The sequence below is a fragment of the Urocitellus parryii genome, chromosome 1 (assembly GCF_045843805.1).
Source record: "Urocitellus parryii isolate mUroPar1 chromosome 1, mUroPar1.hap1, whole genome shotgun sequence".
Lineage (NCBI taxonomy): Eukaryota > Metazoa > Chordata > Mammalia > Rodentia > Sciuridae > Urocitellus > Urocitellus parryii.
This window is the reverse complement of record NC_135531.1, coordinates 107066266-107089711: the sequence shown is the minus strand read 5'-3', so window position 1 is coordinate 107089711 and position 23446 is coordinate 107066266. Positions and strand designations below refer to the sequence as shown.

Genomic DNA, 23446 nt, shown 5'->3' with positions numbered 1-23446 from the left:
TCAAATTTTAAGGAAGTCAAATAGTGACAGGCAGAATAATGAGTACCCAGGATGTCATTCCTGCAACCTGGGAATATGTCAGTTTACATGATCAAACGGGATTTCAGTTGCTATTCAGCTAATCTCCAGATGTGGAGATGACCCTATTGCCAACTCCAATGTAATCACAAGTGCCAGATTCAGAGGGAGATTTGTAGATGCTGCACTGCTAGCTGCAAAGATGGAAGGGGCCAGAAGCCAAGGAATGAGAGCTGCTTCTAGAAGCTGGGAGAAAAAAAAATTGTATATTTCCTAAGTTCAGAAGGCACATAGGCCTGCTGATGCCTTGATTTCAGCCCAGTGAGACCCATGTCTGACTTCAGACTTCTAGAACTAGAAGAGCACAAGTCTGTGTCATTTTTAGTCATTAAATTTGTGGTAACAAGTTCAGGCAGCAATAGGAAACTAATATGCTAAGGAAATATATTTAAGAAGAAATAGGGTATTCTCTAAGAGAAAATGCCATCAGAGATTCTAGAAAACAAAGGCTATGTTAAGAAAGAAAAATCAGTACATCTTGAGGAACTTGAGAAGACTGGTACAGAATAGGTTTTTAGGAAACTTTTACAGTGAAGAGAGTCAGAGAATAATAATATAATGAGAGATGATTAAAGACATGGAGAAGAGGATTTGTGCTGACGTGTCCAAGGATGACCTTGGCTACAGGTAAAGAGGAAGAGACACAAGCTATGAACTAATAATGGCAAATTTCAAAGATGCACAGAGAGATGATGGGATTAAGCAAAGAGCTAGAGCAGGTATCTCTGAAAAAATTGGAAGATATTCATCAAATATAGGAAAAAGGGGAAATGAAGACATAGCAATAGAGGAAATTTGAGCTGTGTAAGTTCATATCAGATATCTTCAGTCTTTCCAATAGAGTAAAAAATAGAACAGATGTTACAAAACCTTAATGTGTTAAAGAATCACCTGGACAGGTATTAAAAATGCAGATTTTGAGTTTCAATCAAGATGCTTTACTATTCCCATTCTGTTCCAAACACACAGCACTGACAGATTACATGAACAAGAGAGTTGGGGCTGTAGCTCAGTGGTAGAGTACTTGCCTCACATGCACAAGGTCCTGGGTTCTATCTCTAGCATCATAAGGAAAAAATATAAATCTTCATCAACTGAATCAATTTTTTTTTTAAATGGGAGGGGAGGGGCTGGGGTTGTGGCTCAGCGGTAGAGCGCTGGCCTAGCGGGTGCAAGGCCCTGGGTTCCATCCTCAGCACCACATAAAAATAAATAAATAAAGGTATTGTGTCCAACTACAACTAAAAACTAAATATTTTTTTTAATGGGAGGAGGGAGAGCCAACTAATTTCAAAATACAAGAAAAAAATTTTCTTGGTCCAGAAATAAGATTGCAAGGCAGCAAGCGGAGCTGCCCTCTTTCCCCAGAAGCTGGCAGTGGTGGCTAGCCTCCACGACTGTACCTGATGACAATATGGAGTGAGAGAGCCACAGCAGGAACAGTGCAGGGTGCAGGGGGAAGGAAGGGAAGAGGGCCAGGAAAGACTTCCAAGGCAAAGTGACAGTTAAACTGAAACAGATAAACAGGCTTACAACGAGCCAGGAAAATGAAATGGAATAGTGATTTCCAGGCAAAGGAAAGAGGCGGCACCAAGGCAAGGCAAGAGTTCTCTAGCTGATGAACTAAGTAAGTGTTACTGTGTGGAAAAAGTGAGTGGAAAGAAGTGAGGTTAGAAAGGGAAGCCGAGAATGAATCATGTAGGATCTTTATCCTGAGAAAAGGGGATCCAAACAGGAGTGGCATGACCAAACTTACAACCTAGAAAGAGCACAGTGGTTGCCTTGTGGAGAAGCGGTTGCAGAGAAAGATGTAGGCGACCCTAAAGAAAGCCTATCTTAGTCATGCAAAAGAGAGACAATAATGATAAAGGCAGAGAAGTCAATGAATTCAAAACAGATTTAGGAAGTAGAATCCATTCAAACATTTTGGTGATAAAAGTGTTGAGCTGGACCTAGGTTTATGAGTTGGGCAAAAGAATTAATGGTGCCATTCCCTGCACTGGAGATCATGAGAATGATGGTAAATTACCCACGGGGTGAGTGCAGTAGAACCAGGAACTGAGCCTGTGCCTGCTGAGATAACCATGGGGTGTTTACAGTATAACTGCCTGGCAAGTGGATGCATACAAAGGCAGGTCTTCCATGTTGGGAAGCCAACTGCACATGGATGACAGACTCTTCAGGGATGTTAGGCAAAATTAGGTACGAGAAAGTTACTTGTTACAGTCTTGGTGTGAGGTGTCTCATGTATGAGACAATGCAAGAAAGTTTAGGGGACCAGAGTTGTGGCTCAGTGGTAGAGCACTTGCCTAGCATGTCTGAGGCACTGGGTTTGATCCTCAGTAGCACATAAAAATAAATAAATAAAATAAAGGTTAAAAAAAAAAGGGGATGTTTTTAAATAAAGAAAGTTTAGAGGTGAAATGATTGAGTTATAAGTTATAACCTAATTAGTGCATTAATCCACTGAGCGGGATTAACTGGGTGGTAACTATAGGTAGGTAGGGTGTTGCTGGATGAGGTGGGTCTTTGGGGTATATTTTTTGTTGCTGGTCTGCAGTTTCTCTCTCTCTCTCTCTGCTTCCTGGTATGATGCGGTGAGCTGTGTTCCTTTAACACACTCTTCTGCTGTGATTGATGTTCTGCCTCATCTCAGTCACAGGGCAATGGAGCCGACTGTTTATGAACTGAGACCTCTGAAACTGTGAGCCCCAAATAAACTTTTCCAGCTGAATTTTTTTCTTGTCAGGTCTTTTGGTCACAGCACTTAAAAACTGACTAAAATAGTACTTCCTAGTGATTCTGAGGAAAGTCAAGTTTCATTTGACTGTGAGCATATTCCCTAGATTACAGTGGGCTCTAAGGTAAATCAGAAGAATGAAAGAAGTAAAAAACTATCATCAATGTCACATTTTGATGTGAACAGGCAGAGTGAGAGCAGTCACGCAAAGGGACAATGGAAAGGGAAGAACATATTTTAGGAGATTATTTAGAGGATGGGAGCCTGGGGTCTGTCATGTTATATCAATATTTTGGTGTCATTTCAGCGTTTTACTATAGTATGATTACATATTATTTCTTGGCTCCTCTTTCCTATTAGTATCTGTCTAGGGAAGTAACATTTAAAATAATCTCTCTGTGTTAACATTAATGGACACTGAAGGAATTTTTAATTAAGAGGCTTTGTCTACTTAGGCTGAATAATTCCATTTTTAAAAGTGTTACTACTGTAGTAAGGTAATGAATGGTTCCCTTTGGGCCTGAAATCAATACTGTATCTTTCTAAACACTAATTTGGAGTAACTCAGGCATGAAGCAATGGTGGCAAGAGGCAGCTCCATCACAGTGCTTTTTAACATTACAACAGCGTCAAAGCTATTTCTACTTCAAAATACATAAAAGCATAAAATTTACTGATAACATGGCCGAGTAAAATGCGCTTCCATTTTCGGTCTACATCCCAAAATGATATTTTGAGGGAAGTATAGCCACTATGCGGTTTTTCTTTCTGTGTGCCTTCCTGCACCCCAGACCCATCTATGTGTTTTACTCAGGGTGGGAACATGCTGGTACCCTTTGTTAATCCAAACTTAGGATACATGAAGACAAACTTTAAACTTAGAACACAGACTGTCAAGACAAGCAAGACTAAATTATTTACAAATTCTAAAATTCTGAAGACAACATGGTTGATGCTAAGCTTTTGTAGGAGGATACTTCTAACAACTGAGTGAAGCTGTTAAAACCGCGTCTTTCAAAGTCTTTCCCCCAGTCCTCCCTGCCTATCATAATTGTCTTAAAATTTTTAAATAAATCCAGAAAAAGTAAATTGAAAGTCTCCCTTAATGTTGGGTAAAACCTAAAATTTCAGCAACATGAAAGTCAGGAAATTCCAAAGTTAAACTTACTATAACCATTTGAACTTGGCAAAGTTGCAAGAATTTAGTACTTTTTATTCCCATTTTTCTCATTAAGCACCAGAACATTAAGGTATAAACATAAAACCTTGAGGATTTTTAAATGTATTTTGGAATAATTCAATAAGAAAATTAATTTAAGAACACTTGTTATTTTATTAATATGAATGATGCATTAAAGTCATTTATTTTGTCTTCTAAATAAATGGCATCAAGTGAAAAAGAAATCTGTTCCACATTCCATTAAAAATTACTATACAAATGATTATTAAATTCTGTGTTTTTCATACTTACTACCATAAAAGGAAATAAACTCAGTGAAAATGTTATAATCAGTCACTAACATTCATACATGTGGAATTTTTATGAAGAAAGTTAATTTTTAAATTAGCACAATTGTATTTTTCTTAGTTTTTGCTGATTTTTTTAAAAAAGAATTCCCAGGACAGGCAATATTTTACAAAGTCCAGCTTAAATTTAAAAAGTAGCTGCAAATACACTGAACCACAGAGACACAGTGTGCATATGTATAAAATGGGAGTGTATATGCTGTTATGAGTATGGAGAGGTCACTCCTAAGTCTCAGCCTGCAAAATATACACTTTGATATTCTCAAGGAGGTGATGGAACTACATCAATCCAAAGCCATTTACTAGCATTCTCTGCAATCAATCCATCCATCCATCCATCAATCAATCAATCAATTCAGAGTGGATAGCCTATCAATTCTGTGAGTGAAGCTCATCAGGACCACCTCCATTAGGACTTGAACTGGGTTACTGTAGACATATTTGCCCTATGTATTGAATAACTGCTTTATGGTACACCCAGTTGTTGCTTATCTATAACTAAGTCATCTCACAGATCTCATGGGTATTAACACAATTCAGCAATCTTCACTGAAGACCTGTCTGTCGTTTGAAATTCCCTGTTCTTTTTTTTTTTTTTTTCAATTCCCCGTTTTTAAAATTACTCAGGCCTTCTGTTTGATAATTTATGCAAGAGTGAAACTTTTGCCTGTACACTCAATAGTTTCAGATTAACCAAAGGACTCTATGGTGACAGATATTTTAAACTGCCAGGGTACAGACAGAAAGCAACTTTATTATTTCTCCCACTGCTTCTTCACACCTCTCCTGACAAGTTCTTTACTGAGCTTAGGAACTCTCAGGAAATTCCAATAGATTTTTCCCAGCTTTTTCAGATGAACAGAAGACCCACTCAAATCCAAAAATCCCAAAGCTCTCATCTTCCATTCAGTTAAAGCATTTCCTCTTCCCAGCAGGGACTCCCTCAGGCATGAATGCCCTCAGTGAAGGAGGGGAATGGCTGACTTCTTTCCTCTATCTTTCTCCCTCCCTAGCTAGAAGATACTATGAGCACATTCTAGGTTGCAGTGAGGAGGGAAGAGGACAGGACTAGTAACAAAGATCTAAGTGGGTGGGTCAAGATGTAATGCCATGGATATTTTTTTTTCTCTTTTGCTGGTTCTTTTTCATGTCCTGGACTCTAAATGATGAAGTTCTAAGGCTGAGCACTTGGACTTCTCTGTTAAGATGGCTCCCTTCGTTGATCTTGTCTAAGCCTCATGGCTTTAACTATCAACTATAAGCAGTACACATAGTATAGTGACATTCCTAAGTATTTATTGCCATCCTTGACCTTGCTCTTGAACTTGATTTAAACATACAACTACAAATGTCTATCTGATTGTTTAATAAGTGTTGCACATTAACTATTAAGAATTGAGCTCCTGATAACTCTGTACTCAGCTCTGTCGGCCCACAGATGTTCTCCATCTCAGTTAACGGCAACTTCAACATTCTGGTTCCAAAACTTTGAAATTACTATTTCTTTTCCTCTCTTCCTCACGATTGATCTGTCAACAAATTCTGCTGGCTCAACCTTCAAAATTCAATCACTTCTCATCACTTTTATGGAAAACTCTGTGGTCTGAGCTACTATCAGAACTCACTTGGATCACTATAGCATCCTGCTAATTGGTCTCCATGCTTCCACATGTGTCTGCTGATTTATCTGTTTTTACCATCCAACAGCTAGAGTAAACCATTGACAAAAAAAAAAAAAAAAAAAAAAAAAAGAATACTTTACTCCACTGTTCAAAACCTCCAATGGCTCCCATCTCAAGAGCTCAAACTATAGCCCCAAAGTACTAATCATGTCCTGCAAAACTCACAAGACCTAGCCCCTGGCTGCATCTCCAAATCCATCTTTTAGTCTCCTCACCTTCTGCTTTATAGACCTCCTAATGTCTCCTTAACACCTAGGCACACCTTTGCCCAAGGACCACTGCATTTGCTGGTCCACATCTGGAATTCTCTCCCCAGAGTTTATTCTTTCACCTCCTTCAGTTCTTCATTTGAATACCACCATGTCAATGACTTTCTTTGGTGCCTAATTTATAATTTCATACGTGTATCAGCATTTTATAGGCTCTCACCCTGATTTATTTTTCTGATGTTTTATCACTTCTGACATAGAATAGATTTTACTTGTTCATTTTCCCTTGTCTCTATAAGTCAGCCTTCATGAGAGCAAGGATTTTGTTTTGTTTTGTTCATTGCTCTATCCTGATGGTCTAGAAGTATGCCAGGAACTCAATAAGTATATTTCTCAAAGATTCTGGCATCAATGGTCTCTTGTGTGGTAGGTTCAAAATCTATAGTATTAATTATTTTAGGAAACTTCCCAACTCTGAGAGCACTCGCCTCTCACGAATGATCCTAGGAGTACCTGCTCTACCTGACCTATTTTGTAATTCTTTCTAAGATTTGTATTTTTACATAGGTTGGTGGTAACGGTCACTGAAGCAGAACAATCTTTCTGCTCCTTTTTCCTCTTCTTCTCATACGTACTGCTCACCAGTTACATAGATGTTAAAGATAGCAATACATATAGGATAGTAACATTCCTAAAGGAACAACACAATCATAAATTATTGTCTTAAACGGGAATAGGGTCTAGAATACAATCTATTCATGAGACCCACACACTTTCTTGATTTCAGGTAGAAATACTACTAATCAACTAGCCACTACAAAATAAAGTGTTTATGTGTACTAGTACACAGGATTTATATAATACAATATTACACTCTCTGAAAAAAATGTTTGATTAAAAATTCCAATATTTCATTCTGAAGACAAGAAGAAGAAATATTTTAAGATTTTAAATCTAATTATAAGTAAACATAAAAAAGTTACACTTCCTGTTTTTCTTTACTATTCAATTATGAAAATGTTTTTTCCCTATCATGGTAAATTAAGAAAAAGATTCCATATGAGAAGAAAACTTATGATAATCTAATTTGCAAATTGCTGTATCCTATGAGTTTATTACATTGAATTAATTTTCTAAGCCTCCAACTAAATTTTCACAGTATGGTTTTACTAAAGTATTGGATGAGAATTTTTTTTTTTTTTTTTTTTTAGTAAACTTCAAATGTTTTGTATTGCAAAACATCTTTAAGGACTTCAAATCTGTCATGCTTAAAAATGAAATAAAACAAGAAAGCAACCTATCGTATTTATTCCCAAATACCATTTGAAGCATTTCTTTTTCAAAAAACTCCTTTTCTTTGAATTACCTATTAAGACATTTTCGCTGTTTTTCTACTGTTAGCCTTTTTTTTTTTAAAATATTTCTAAGGGTTCCTTATTTTATCCTTTTGTCTTTAATATGAATTGCAAATACTTTTTGCTTTTTCCCATTTTTCTTTTGATATTCCTTCTGATCATCATCTTTGCCATGTAAAAGTGGTTTTCTTTTCTTTTTTCCTTTCATTTTCTTTCCTTCTTCTTTTTTCCTCTTCTTCTCCTTCTTCCTCTGTATCTCTCTCCTTTTTTTTTTTCTTTTTGGTACTGGGTATTGAAACCCAGGGATGCATTACCACAGAGCCACATTGCCAGCCCTCTGCTTTGTTTTTCATTTTTTATTTTGAGACAGGGCCTTGCTAAATTGTATAGGGTGGGCCTCACTAATTTGCTGAGGCTGGCCTCAAATCTGGGATCCTCCTCCCTCAGTCTTGCAAATCACTGAGATTACAGGAGTGTGCCACCATATGCAGCATTTTCAGACTTTTATGTAGTTAAATATATCAATGATTTTCTTCATGAATTCTGGATTTTTAATACAAAAAATATTCTTATGTTTTATCATAGTACATTTACTATGTCATTTTTAAAAGTGAGTCTTATTTGTTATAATCAGCTTACTTCTTTATCATGTATTGTATTCACCTATTAAACATAACATTGATTTTAAAGCACTTTCTTATTTGTCTATGTTTAAAACTGAATTTGTTTATTTCTAAGCCTAGAGTGGTAGTTTCAGAAAGAAGTTGTTATATTTTTGTTTCTCTTGTAAAATTGTATTTTAAGAATACAATACTAATTGTGATAGCATGAACATCTTTTCTCTTTAAGTGCCTCGTTGACTTCTGCCTCACACAGTATACAGATAGACACATAAAAGTAGAACAATCTGGAACAATATCAATGTTGTTGAGAGAGTTTCCTGTCTTCTGAATTCAAGAATGACCAGGGTTCCAACGGAAGTCTAGATGGTGGTAGAGAAGATTAGAAAAAGCAGTAATAGGGATGGAGTAGTGGCTCAGTGGTAGAGCGCTTGCCTAGCATGTGTGAGGCACTGGGTTCGATCCTCAGCACCACATAAAGGAATAAATAAACAAAATAGAAAGAGCAATAACACAAATAGAAAGAATAGAGGTAACAAATGAAGATAAGAAAGGAAGACCTAAAAAGACTAATAAAGCTCAATTTATTATGATCTTCACAAACAATTCCTTTGTCTTTGGAGCTCTCTAGCAAACTTAATAGGGATCCTGAGGTCCTATTCGGCAACACTTATTTTTAGAAGTTGAGTAGCTATCTAATAATAACAATGACAAGTAATAGTAAATTTTACAATGTCATTTCCTAAAATCCAGTCACACCTCCCTACTTGTTGCTAAATTCTTGAATCATCTATATTACTTTTTACTTAATACACTTCTCTATATATACTCATTGTTTTATTTTAATGTAAATTTTGTTCTAATCAATAATATTTTCAGGAAAGACACACATGCACAGTTTTGATACACTAGTTTTTTTTTTTCCTTAAAACATTTGAATGGATTATAAACTATTGAAAATTATTTGCCCATGGATCAACTAAAATCTGGTTACTAGGAAAACTACAGTAGGACTAGACTGAGGTGAGACCACTGAAAATATAGTGTAAGAATAGTGAAAACCATGAGCCCACTGCCTTTTTCTTAGAAGTTTTACTGGAATGCGTCCTCCCTCATTTGTTCATGTATTGTCTATGGTGGGTGCTGGAATACAGTAGCAGAACCAATCTGTGATAAAGACAATGTAGAAAGCCAAAAATGCTTACTATCTGGTTCAGATCTAGAGGGGCTCTGCACTTAATGTGCTCACAAGGATTCTGAGAATTCATTTCACTTTCAAGAAATGAAACCTAGAGCTCAGCACTTGGGTGAATTCAGATGTCACCTAGAAAATAATGTTCTAAAAGGAAGCCTACTTGCTCTAATAGAGGACTGGAAAAGAGGTATATATCCTTGTGCAAATCTTAGGTGAAACTAAAACACTGAAGGATATACCAGTTTATGGTCCTTTCTTTCATAAGACTTCTTGTAACTACCACATAATAATGACTTAGATATAAACGAAAATTTACTGCGATTTTTAAAACAGATGAGAATACAATGAAAAGTTGTTTCACTTCTGTGTGACAGAACTTTCAAGGTATTGAAGCCCAAGCAGGAGAGGGGAATTATAAGTCACATTTGTAATCACATGGTTGGTAGCATTTCTAAGAATTCAGAAGATGAGACTATAGCTGAAAAATATGTTTGTGCTTCAGATTAGCATGAGCTATAACTAGTTAAATTAAGTTACACCAAACTTAATATAACATCATATTGGTAAATAGTGCCCCAATTCTCCTCTGCCACTCACCAGAATTTCATCCACGCTAGACAAAGCTACAGCTCAGCCTTTCATTTATCCTATATTTGCTATTACTAGATGCTAGGGAAAAATAATCCTTGGATAGTTTTCATAATTAAACCAAAAAAGACACGTTAACGTGTAAAATATGAAACCACAGCCCTCTAGGATAACTGAAGCTTATATAAAAACACAGTAACTCATTTAATTAGCATCTATATGACATTTTTAAAACTTACTATAATGAAACTAATTTATCTAAATTTTTTATTATCTGAAATAAGGGTTATTTAAAATAGATATCTTCTGTACTTAAGACAACCATACTACCATACTCCTAAGGCTGCATCAGAGTAAATCAGCAGCCCACAGACCTTCACAGAATTCTCAATGCCTAGTAGTGAATTAAGCATATGTAAAGCTGTAGGTGACCATACTTGCAAGAAATGCAATCCTGGATCAAGGTATTATATTTCCAGTTTTGTTACATTTTTACTTGACTACAGCAGGATATTTCTTTAGAGCAGACTAATTTCCTTCAGGCAGTGAGCCATGGTAATTTGTGAGACAGCCCCTCCTATCTCTCTTTTCTCTTTTCCCTCTCTTATTTTGTAGTCAAGAAAAGTTAAAGATATACATATATACATGTGTACACACACAACACATATACAATATGTATCTACATATGTATCTGTCTTGTCTTTCTAGATACATATTTATACATTTAAATATATCAATACCACAAAAACTATATATGTAAAGTATACACACAGATATCAGCAATTCATTTTGTTATTTTATCTGGCCTGTACTAGTTTTTTTTTCATTTTCACTATGAAACAGCAATTATTTGGCAAGTAAAATTAAAATTTAGTGAACAATTATATAGAAGCAAAATGAAGCCATTCATCAGTAAATAGTGGAGACACATTTAAGTTCATATCTTATTCTTGCCTTTATAGCAAAGTTCAAAATGGTCATCTGATCCTTTCATTCCAGGCTGGAATAAGTTTTTCTATCATTAACACACCTAGTTCTATTTCTCTGAGAAAGGTGTTTTGGAGACTCTCAATTTTTCCGATGACTTTCAGCAGAAACTGAATTGCAAGAATCATGTGAATTACTTTACCATGCTTTTTTCTTTCGTATTTTTTTTAAACGGGATTTAAACACACAATGGCACTGGGGAAACAACACTGGGTCCCAACATTTGGGAAAATTTCCCTGAATCTAGTAAAGTGCAATTTCCTGACCACTGTCTTATGCTAAATGAATCAAGTCCTTTGGGTCTCAAATGTCCCTTGCTATATAATTTGTGTGGAACTGGGGCAGAAGGAGTCAAAACAGGCTGAGACCAGTCAGGAATTAATGGATAATCTAAAATTCCTAGTTCTACTTCCCCTCATCAACATGATGGATAATTTGTCATTGCCTGTTGATGCTTTTATCAAAATAGGCGCTCTGGCAGGTAAATCTTATTATTCAATTTTTTGTTAGTTCTTTAAAAAATTATAACTTGGAAACTACTTTTCCTCATTGAAATGATCTGCAAGAACTTTCAATTTTCTTCTGTGGCATCTTTGTCTAACAAATACACAAAGTGTTAAATGCTTTATCGTATCTAATATGCATGAAAACCTCAGGCAGAAATCACCTTTCTTGTGCCTCCTCTGAAGGTGCAGCTGCTGACAACGACAGCTCTCAGGGGTGTAGCTGAGCACCAGGCCTGATGAGCATCCCACTGGGGCTGTGGATACACTGCTCTCTTCCCTGTCATACTTTCTGAACTATATAAACTTAAATTGTCACTTCTCTCTACAAATTTTCTCTTATAGGTTAAAACTATAAAAAATTAATTTGTACAAAAAGAAAGTTAAAATGTGATCTGGATGTTTCAAGTTTTAATTCCTGACCTAGAGCAAAGCCTTCCTTTTTCTTTTTGTTGAATGATTTTTTTTGAATATGTGTTTTTTCAAAGACTTCATGGTCATATTGGTGATATTACCCACTGTTCCTCAAATAAAGAACTCTTTCTCCTCTAGGCTTCCACGGGAAACTATGTGTGCAACTTTCCATTTTGTTTAGGTTGAAATTAAAGGAATGATGTTATTTTAGAACTCCCCATGAAATATTGCTGTCGGTTGACTAGAACTGTCCAGGTGGTGTCTAAGTTACTTAACACATGTGTTTCAATAGTGGAAGTCATTTGTGGGAAGAAACTAAAAATGTTTAGATTGGAAATTTCTGATAAGTATGCTAGAAAGTGATAAATGCTCATTTTGCTTTTCTGTCAGCTCCGGCTGCTGCTGGCTGTCCCTCTGGAGTCTCCATCACTCCACCCTGCTGGTCTTTCCTTCTTAGATGTGACAGTTCCATTTAGGAGACACAGAGGGGGCATCTAAATGTCAGCTATGTGACACAACTGTTACTAAGCCTTGCCTAATTGGTTTATAGAGGTCAAAATGCTTCCATTTTTTTTCTTTTTGGTATTTCTATTTATTTATTTACTTATTTATTTAGCTATACATGATAGTAGAGTGTATCCTGACATATTATCCAATTTCCATTTTGGATTCAATACAAACTTCCAATGAATTTGCACTAAATTCCTAAAAATACTTAATACTTTGCTGCCTATCATAAAAATGATTCTTTACATCATAAAAATCACATTCTTTAATGCAAAGAATTTTTACTATCCATTCATCTGACTACAAGTCATTATTTTTCATTTTTTTGATTTGGTAATGTATTTGCAGGATACAAAGTAAGAAAATTAGGCTGGGGCTTTAAGTGAGAAAGTCCTAGTCAACCATTTTCCACCTTCCATGGTACCAAATGACAGATTTTTCTAGTGTTTTTTACAAAAAAAAAAAATCTATGCATAAATGAGCAAATATAAAAAGAAAAATACACGCTTTTATCTTTTTATAAAAATGTCTTACAACTTACTTTTGTCAAGTTATATTTCAAACATGCTCTTATATAAATACATAAGATCTCCACAATCTTTTTAAAAGGATGAACAGTTTCCCACTGTGTGCATGTTTTGTAATTTAATCACAGTACAGTCTATTATCCTATATATGTTGTTCACTGTATTTTGCTATTACAACAACAACAAAAAGGACCAAAGGAATAATCTTATTAAGTCCATCATTTATTAATTTAGTGTGAGCAGGACGCACTCCCAGAATTAAAATTAATAAATTAAATGGCATTTATATTTGTAATTTTGATAGATAAAATAAAATTATATTCCTAACACATCTTTATATTGTCTATTGTTCAAACCCTTACCAATAGTCTGTCATTAGAATTTTTATTTTTATCAAGAGGTAAAGAAAGAGATCTCAATTCTGTTTTTATACTTCTTGTTATATGTGGGATAAACATGCTTTAGTATATTCAGTAGTCCCTGGTATTTCCCTTGTTGTCAATGTTGTCACTTTACATCCTTGATTATTTTTATTAGATATTTTCCTATTGATTTGTAGAATTTTTTTATTAGGTGTAGATGGACACAACACAATGCCTTTAGTTTTATGTGGTGCTGAGGATGGAACCCGAGTCCTGCCCGTGCTAGGCGAGCGCTCTACTGCTGAGCCACAATCCCAGCCCAATTTGTAGAATCTCTTCACATATGAAATATCTGTCCTGATTTGTGTTAGGGGCTGAAAATATTTATCCCAGTTCATTATGTTTTTTGTCCTTCCTAGTAGTGCTTGTTTTTTTTTTTCTTTTATTACCACAGAATTTATTTTATAGAGTTGAATTTACAAATCCACTCCACTCCATAGCTTTTAGGTCAGCAAAACATTAAGGTATGCTTTCTCAGATCTAGGACCATATAAATATTTTCATTATTACTTTTAACATCACTTTTTTAATTGATGTTTATATCTTTGATTCATTTAAAATTTATTTTGATATAACATGTGACATATAGTTCCAAATTTAAAAAACACATCTAGAGTAGACCTCTATAAAACAATTGGGTGGGGCTTACTAACAGTTGTGTCTCCTAAATGGAAATGTCACATCTAAGAAGGAGAGACCAGCAGGGTGGAGTGATGGAGACTCCAGAGGGACAGCCAGCAGCAGCTGAAGCTGACAGAAAGACGAAATTAGGATTTTGAAAAACAAATCTAGAGAAAATGCTTTCAATTTTTCTCCCTTTAGAATGGGCACCAAAAACATATATTGGAGAAAAGACAGCCTCTTCAACAGATGGTGCTGGGAAAATTGGAAATCCATATGTAACAAAATGAAATTAAACCTCGATCTCTCACCATGCACAAAACTCAACTCAAAGTGGATCAAGGACCTAGAAATTAAACGAAAGGAATAAAAAGTAGGACCAAATCTTCATCATATCGGATGAGGTCCCAATTTCCTTAATAAGACTCCTATAGCACAAGAATTAAAATAAAAAATCAATAAATGGGTTGGATTCAAACTAAAAAACTTCTTCTCAGCAAAAGAAACAATCAGTGAGGTGAATAGAGAGCCTACAGAATGGGAGCAAATCTTTACCATAAGCACATCAGATAGAGCACTAATCTCTAGGATATATAAAGTACTCAAAAACCTTAACACCAAAAAACCAAATAACCCAATTAATAAATGGGCCAAGACACTTTTTAAAAGAGGATATACAATCAATCAATGAATATATGAAAAAATGTTCAACATCTCTAGCAATTAGAGAAATGAAATTCAAAACTTCCCTAAGATTCATCTCATTCCAGTCAGAATGGTAGCTATCAAGAATATAAACAATGATAAGTGTTGGCAAGGATGTAGGGAAAAGGCACACTCATACATTGCTGGTGGGACTGCAAATTGATGCAGCCAATATGGAAAACAATATGGAGATTTCTTGGAAAACTTGGAATGAAACCACCATTTGACCCAGCTATAACCACTCCTTAGTTTATACCCAAACAACTTAAAAACAGCATACTACAGGGACACAACCACATCAATATTTATAACAGCACAATTCACAATAGCTAAATTGTGGAACCAACACAGATGCTCTTCGGTAGATAAATGGATAGGGAAACTTTGGTATATTTACACAAGGGAATACTATTCAGCATTAAAAGAACATAAAATCATGGCATTTGCAGGTAAATGGATAGAGTTGGAGAATATAATGCTAATGAAGTAAGCCAATCCCAAAAAAACCAAAGGCCAAATGTTTTCTTTGATATGAGGATACTAACTCATAATGGTGATGGGGGGTGGGAGCATGGGAAGAATGAAGGAACTTTAGATAGGGGAAAGGGGAGGGAGCAGAAGGGAGGATGCATGGCGTTAAGAAAGACATGGGATGAGTTAGACACCATTACCTTAAGTACATGTGTGAAGACACGAATGGTGTGTAAATACTTTGTGTACAACCAGAGACTTGAAAATTTGTGCTCTATATGTGTAATATGAAATGAATTATATTCTGCTGTCATATATAACAAATTAGAATAAATAAATGATTTAAAAAAACATCTAGAGACAGGTATGGTGGTACATGCCTTTAGTCCCAGCAACTTGGGAAGCTGAGGCAGGAGGATCCGAAGTTCAAGGACAGTCTTGGCAGTTTAGTGAGACCCTAAGCAATTTAGTGAGACCCTGTCTCAAAAATAAAAAGAATTAAGAATGTAACTCAGTGGTTGAGTACCCTGGGTTCAATCCCATTACCAAAAACAAAACAAAAAAAATAACAACAAAAAAAGCCATGTAGTCATCCATGGTTATATAATTATGTTATCACTCATTTCATACTCTTTTCCCTTATTGATTTAAATACCACATATTTACATTCTTTTACTTTTATTTCTACTTTGTGCTATTTACATATTAGTACCGAAGTAATTCAAATATTTTGCTTTTAAAGATGTTTTAGCATCTAGAACAGCTAGTTTCCTATTTTTTTAAGTGCTGTTGTATCTTTCCATAGGAGTGATAGAATATACTTGGCTACTCTGAAACCATTTTTTTAGATTATTGCTATTGATTCCCTACTGCAAACAAACATGAAATTAGGTCAGTTTCTATTTCCTTACCCTTACTCTCATTTTCTTAAACCTGTAACTAAATTCTAAAGTTACACAGAATGGACTACTTTAGCACAGAGATACAGAATAAATTTTCATTGTAATGAACAGAAAATATGACAAAAATCTATTTAGTGAATATCCAATACATCAGCCAGAGAGGCAGCAGAGCATACTTCGGAAAGAAAGGTTTAACTTTTTAAAGAATTGGTTCTCCTGGGCTAATCTCCCAAAGGCTCTATGGAAACTAGCTCAGTAGGAGGCTTAAATCAGCTAGGCTAGGCAGAATGGCTTAAACCAGCTATGTAGGAGGCTTGAACCAGCTAGATAGGTGTGCCTCAATCAGGTAGAGGGCAGAGTTGCAACTACAGCAAAAGAGACTCTGCCAACAAGTTCTATGAGCTTCATGAACATAAACAAATAAATGCACTTGTCACAAATCTCCAACAACAAAATGCTGTGTTGGGAGAACAAAGCTTAAGACTCTTCAGAATAAATTTAAAACAACCATCTGACACAGTAAGAGCCACTGAAGGGAAATTTTCTAATACCTTGAGGCTCTCTTCCTGTCTCTCATATAAGCCAGGAAAGAAAAATTAGCTTAAGGAATGTCACAGAAGATACAGTCTGGAAAAAGGGATCATGAAGGACATCGGCACATACCTGTGCTGTATCCATGTGGACCCAACTTGAAATTAACAGATTTTATTTTCAAAGAGAATAATGCAGGACAGTCTTTAGAAGTATTGTTTCATTTCGTTTTGATGTGTTTTTTCTTCTCTTCTTCATTTAGATTAAGTGAATATTTAGACTAATACATATCTAAGTAAGGTAAACTTCTTTCTGGATGTGAAGACATGGTTGATTCCACCAAGAATCATTTTGCCTACTGTTATGACAGAATTAGGAAATGGGATTATCGGAACCAAACTGGCCCAAGAGAAATAAGACATGATTTTAGTGGGTATCATGAGAGGTTTCATGGAATTTGGGCCTGACTGAGTGAAGGGGGGAACCCCCAGATTTTCCTTCACACACACAAACACACACACACACACACACACACACATACAGAAAGGTGGGGGGTGTGTATACTCCTTTCAGCTTTGGTCTCAAATTTACAGCTTGCACAGTAGTCTTTACCTGACCATGGAGGGAAACAGTTTTATGGGAGAATCTACCAGATCAGTGATACAGAATACATTAAGGCCCCATAACAGGTATCAACCTATATGTTTCAAACATTAAATTAGGAGACGAATGCTACCCACACCATTTCTTAAAACTTTAATAAACAATATATGCTGAAACAAATTTTCATCATACAAAGCCTTTCACCATAAGATTTCAGTTAAGAAGTCACTCCAATCAACAAGCAGGAGACAGTTCTCCTCTTAGAAATAAGTAGTGTCTACAGAGGACCAAAAAGGAACAATGATAAGAAGATCTAAAAACACAAAACTGCATTTCACATTTTTGCTCTTGGTCTCTCAATGGCAGCCAGAGCAAAATAAAATTATTAAGATAATGAAAAAATTGTCAGCTGAAGGAAAAATTCCCTTGCTGAAGGCCATTATTCTCTTTCCAAATACAATTTTAATCCTGAGCCCACATTTTGCCTTCCAAGACAGGATATCCTTTTGGATATTCTGCCCAAGACAAATAGATTAACTTAAATTTACATGCTATTCCCAATTCATCCGCATATATTTGTGAAGTGTCCCCTGTATGCTATATACTGCACACTGTTGTAGGCACTGGCATATGACACTAAATGAGACAGTCCATTTCCTCAAGGATCTTATTCAAGTGAATTGGAGTGAAAGAGTCAACAAACAAGAACACATGAGATATCAATAACATAACTGTTAAAGAACTATAAATACAGAGAGGAAAGACCAGTAGAATAGAGGAAAGGGAACAGGATAGGGATGAGGGGAGGAAAATGGGAAGTGCCAGAGACTGAATTGGAGCAAATAATATTCCATAGTTGTATAATCATGTCCAAATGAACCCAAATATTACTTATAACTATTGTGTACTAATAAAAAATGGGGAAAAAAGTAATGAACTAATTTGCAGTTTCTTATTAAGAATACCATTTTCTTTGTTAATTAGATCCCAAATGCTAGACTTTCCTTTTTAGATTTGAACAGATAACACTAATTTAAAGACTAAAAACGTTTTCTTTAGAGAATTTCATTGCTGTGTGAACAAAATATGAAATATAATCTAGTAAAAGTAGAGAAGGCATCATTTTAAAATGACTCTCCCAGTAATAGTATATTTTGTATTCACATCATAATTCACATAAGAAATTAAAATGCCTTACCCTTTGACAGTCAAAAGTCATTGCTACAGTTATATTTTTATTCAGAGCAAGCATTACATTTTAAATTTATTTATTTTGGTGCTGGTGATTGATCCTGAGGTGCTTTATTACTGAGTTACACTTTTAGTCCTTTTTATATTTTTTATTTTGAGACAGGGTCTAAATTGCTGAGGGTCTCGTTAAGTTGCCAAGGCTGGCCTTGAATTTATAATCCTTGTACCTCAGCCTCCTGAATCACAGGGATTACAGGTGTGCACCACTGCACCCAACACTAACTTTAAATTTATGGCAACAATTTTACACTGTCACCAAACTGTGCATAAACTGACTACAATTTAAAAGCTGTCACCAAGTATAGAAACAGATTATATTATGTAATTTCATACATAAATATCATTTACTCTTTTATAGAAAAGAACAAAGGTATCCAAAGAAAGTTGATAATAACCATTTTTAAGATATATCTAAATAAATATGACTTATATACAAATAAAGCCTTCACATAACCTTTTGATTTCAAATTCTAATCACCACTTTTCCCAATTCTGCTATTCCCTGCAAATTCCGACTATTAAGTCACATAATTCTTTCTGGGCAATGGTTAAATGGATTTGGCTGCCTGGGCAGGAAGTAAGGAAAGACATGACTGGATCCAGGGCTCTGGGTGGTGCCTACATTACATCAATAGCCTCCATTCCTAAAGAATATGGACAAGTGCAAATAAAGAGCTGCACTGTCTTTCTCCAAACTCTGGCTTGGCTCCGAATGTTGTTTTGATGAAATGTCATGTAGAAAAGGCTTATTCCATTTTCAACTAAGAAGAAATTCATTGTTTGATGTATAATGGAAATGTCCCAACCACTATTCAGTCAGTGGCTGTGCCTTCTCACCTATGATCCAATACTGTTTTTGTTCCTAAATACACTACCCTTGGATCTAGTCTGGAGGTTATTCAGAAATAAAAAGTGAAGGGGAGTAATAACAGTTGAGCAACAAAATCAACCCCAAAAAAGCCAAGAGACGAAGAAAACATAGCAAGGAAAAACAAGGAAACAGCAGCACATTTTCTGCAGATCCCTAATTTCTGGTCCAATTCTTGCGCTAATTCAGGTAATTCACATCATTTCCCCATATTTAAAGTATTTTTCTTAAACTTTCAATTATAGATGGACCTTAGCGATCAACACTATATTGGGGTAGAACAATTTTAGGCATTCTTGCAAAGAGTTTCAGAGAGAATTTATTTGATCAACTACATTTTTATCAACTTGTAATAATATAAAATGTATACAACTATAAATGTCAATTTGGAGCTGACAAAAAATGAAATGGAGCATTTGGAATATATAGGATAAAACATAACCAATGGGTCTATGGGATTATGACTCCTAGTATTGAAGCAATAGCATGTGTATGACCCCCTCACAACTCTCTCTCTAATGACATAGTTCACTCTCCTGTTTACCTTGCATGATTAAACTCTAGGTTTTGCCTTCCCCATCCTTTTCTTTTAATCCACAGAGATGGGCAGAACTCTATAACCAAGCTACAAAAAATAACCCTAAATACAGCCTTTTAGAAATGGGAAATATATTTGAGTTCACCTGAGTACTTATGACTCAAGAAAACAAGGATATATTTCAGTTTGTCTTCAGAAAACTGACTTAAAAGAAGTAAATTGATTTAGCTAGTATAATAACTGAAAAGTACTTTTGATACTACTAGAAGCATCAAAACTATTCTAAATATTCAAATATAACAAGCAAATAAATTTATTTTACTTGAAGAATGCCGGTAGAACTTACCTTTTGATATCCTAATCCATATTTTGTATTCTAGAAAATTATTAATTTATATCTATTTGAACTAGGTAGTCTTTCATAGGTAGTCTTTCATAGTCCTTCCTGAGTTATTTATATTTTTTTAATTTGATGGGTAGGCAAGAAACAATGTCAATATCGGACATCCAAAGATTTTATTTTTTAATACATGATACAGTGCCAACTACTAATGTCACTTTACACATGATGTTATATTTCACTTGGACTAAGTTTCACCCAATTTCAATTTTTGGCAAAATTTTTTAAGTGAAATATAAAAGATCTTCATTAAGGAAAAATAAAATGGCTGAATTACTCCCATTTTCTCATTACAGCACAGCAGCTGAGATAACACACTAGATGCAAAACATTCATTGGTTCTTTCCAAATCGAACCCTTTAAGGCTATGGTACACAAACCAATACCAAAATAGTGTAGGTTATACCCACATATGCATACTAAAATAAAGAGATCAACAGTCTTTAAAACTCCAAGTCATATTTTTTCTTGGATTCAAATTCAACAACAAAGCTTGTTCTCCAAAGGGGAGACACTCACCTTCACATTTCTGAGTAGTTTCACTCTGCTTGTGACCAGCAGGGCACCTGCATTCAAAAGAGCCCACTGTATTGATGCAGTTTCCTCCCTGGCATATTCCTGGAATAGCCTGGCATTCATCAACATCTGCAGGGAGAAAATATTTTTAATATAGATACCACTGGTTTTCAGAATATCTATACATAGTTCTTCATTGTATAAAAGAAATTCATTGTTCTTATGAGAATGGGGTACAAGGGTAGGTATGTACGTATGTTTAATTTATGTAAATAGTATTATATTATAAGTCTAATTTTTTTTCTTTATTTTTCTTTGGAGATTTTGTTTCTAAGATCCATCTGTGTTGTTATGTGGACAATCTGTTGCTTTGATTTGTTACAGAACACTTCTTAATGTGTTCATTCTCCGGGTGATGGGCACCTTTAACTTCTTAGCACCTCAATGTGTTATATGATGAATGTGCCCATTGTTTCTTTTGTTTGGGTTTTGTTTTTGTTCCTTGTGACAGAGTCTCACTGTGTTTCCCAGGCTGACCTTGAGCTTTGTGTTCCTCCTGTTTCAGCTTCCTTGTAATCCTCCTGGGCTACCAGTAAGCAATATCATGACTGGCTCCTGTTTCATTATGAAGTTGAACTGACCATGCACTTTGAAGACTCACTCTGCTGTAGACTCAGAGCAGAATTACTGGATCGTAGGATATGGATGTATCCAGTATGGAGAGGGTTCTAGTATCTAGTATGTATCTAGTATGGAGAGGGTTCAATGGTTCTTCAGAATGCCTGAAGCAGTCTATACCCCTCTGCTGTTTATGAGAATTCCTGTGTTTCCTCTATCCTGCCAGCAAATGATATTACTATCCAGTATAATAATTTTCTTTGAGCTAACATTTGTAAAGGGATGATATTATTATTTTAGTTGTTTCTCCAATTACTAGTTATTATTAGTAGCTTATTAGATTTTTTTTATCTCCTCATCTGAAAGTTGCTTTTTTATATATCTTAAACACTGTTATATTGGGATTATTGTCCTCTTATGGTAAATTTTTAAAATTTAGAATTTTAAATATTTTGACCGTTTTATACATTGCAATTATTTTCTTCATCTTTTATTATGTTTATTAATTTCATCTGCTTAGCAAAAAAATCCTTAGTGAATCAATGAAGTTGTAATAAAGATTATTTTGACACATGAAAGCTAAAAGTTTCCAAGAAATGTCGTAGGAAATACTTCAGGTCAAATATAAGCAAGATAGAAATTAAAGTCTACATCAAAAGTGAAAAACACTGAAAATAGGAAATATGCTAAAAATATAAAATATGTATTTTTTATTTTTAATGAATTTATAGATAACTGATTGCTACAAGTGATGACAATAATAGGTATTTTTGAGGTTATAAAATATATAGAAGTAAAAAGCAATGATAACAGTGTGGAGCATTAAGGAGAGAGATGGAGATATACTATTATGAAATTATTATAAGCAAAATGGCATAAAAGCATTTGAAATAGACTGCAGTAAGATATGTGTAGAAAAACACTAAAAAGTAAATAATACAATTGAGAAGATAAAATTCAGTGCAAATATATATGCAATTAATCTAAATAGAAGTGAAAAGAACAAAACGGGACCAACAGACAAGAAATAGCAAAATGCAAATTTAAATTCAATAACATTAAAAAATTACATGCAATGCAAATGGTACAGATAATACAATGAAAAAGGCTGAGATTGTCAAATTTTATTTTAAAACATCAGGACACAAATCTCTGTTGCTTACCAGAAACCTACTTTGATAGATTAAAAAGTAAAAAAGATGAAAAGGATATATTAAATAGTACTTAAAAGAAAGTAAAGTCATTATCTAATATTTTGCTTATCGGGACAAGAAACTTAACCACTGATAAACATTGACACTTCACAACAAACAAGGGCTTGATTCACTAAGAATGTTAAATGTATATCCACTGATTAGGAAATGTTAAATACCTAGAGTAAATAAAACTTTTGCAGATAGAACTTAAAAGGAAAAGACAAATCCATAATTACCCTCTAAATTTCTACTTTCCACTTAGTGACTAATAGAACAAGTAAACTAAAAATCAGCAAAGACATATAAGACTTGAACTGTACTTTCAAACAACTGGTAAAAATTAGTATTTATACAACACTCCATGCTTGGGCAAAGAATATTCTTATCAAGTGTAAAAGACTATCTCCCCAGGCAGACTACATTCTGAGACCATATTAAAAACTTGTTATATATAAAAGAGGATTAAACTCACCCAAAATATGTTCTCTAGACACAACAGAGTTAAACTAGAAGTTAATAAAGGAAAATATCTGAAATAGCCTCAAATTTGACTTTTAGCAATATACTTTGAAATAATATCTGGGTCAAAGGCAAAGTCACATGAAAAATCAGAACATATTTTGAATTAAACAAAAATTAAAATACACTATATCAAAATTTATCAGATATAACTAAAGTGGTACGTAGAGGTAAATACATAGCATTAAATGCTTATATTACAAAAAGAGAATTCTAAAATCAATGACCAAAGTTTTAATATTAATAAATTTACAAAGAGGTGCAAATTAAAGTAAATAGAAGTAATAAAGTAATAATGGTAAAACACAAAACAAACAATGGAAATAATCAATGCCTCTGAAGTGTAGCCTTCT

General features: G+C 34.6%; 1 protein-coding gene across 1 annotated transcript in view; it reads right to left on the bottom strand.

Annotated features, from left to right (window-relative positions):
* The window catches only part of Fbn2 (fibrillin 2), a 217949-nt gene that overhangs the window by 123012 nt on the left and 71491 nt on the right, over positions 1 to 23446 (bottom strand). Inside the window, exon 7 of the mRNA XM_026415046.2 lies at positions 20764 to 20889. Within this exon, the coding sequence (XP_026270831.1) occupies positions 20764 to 20889 (126 nt within the window). The remainder of the gene's footprint in view (positions 1 to 20763; positions 20890 to 23446) is intronic.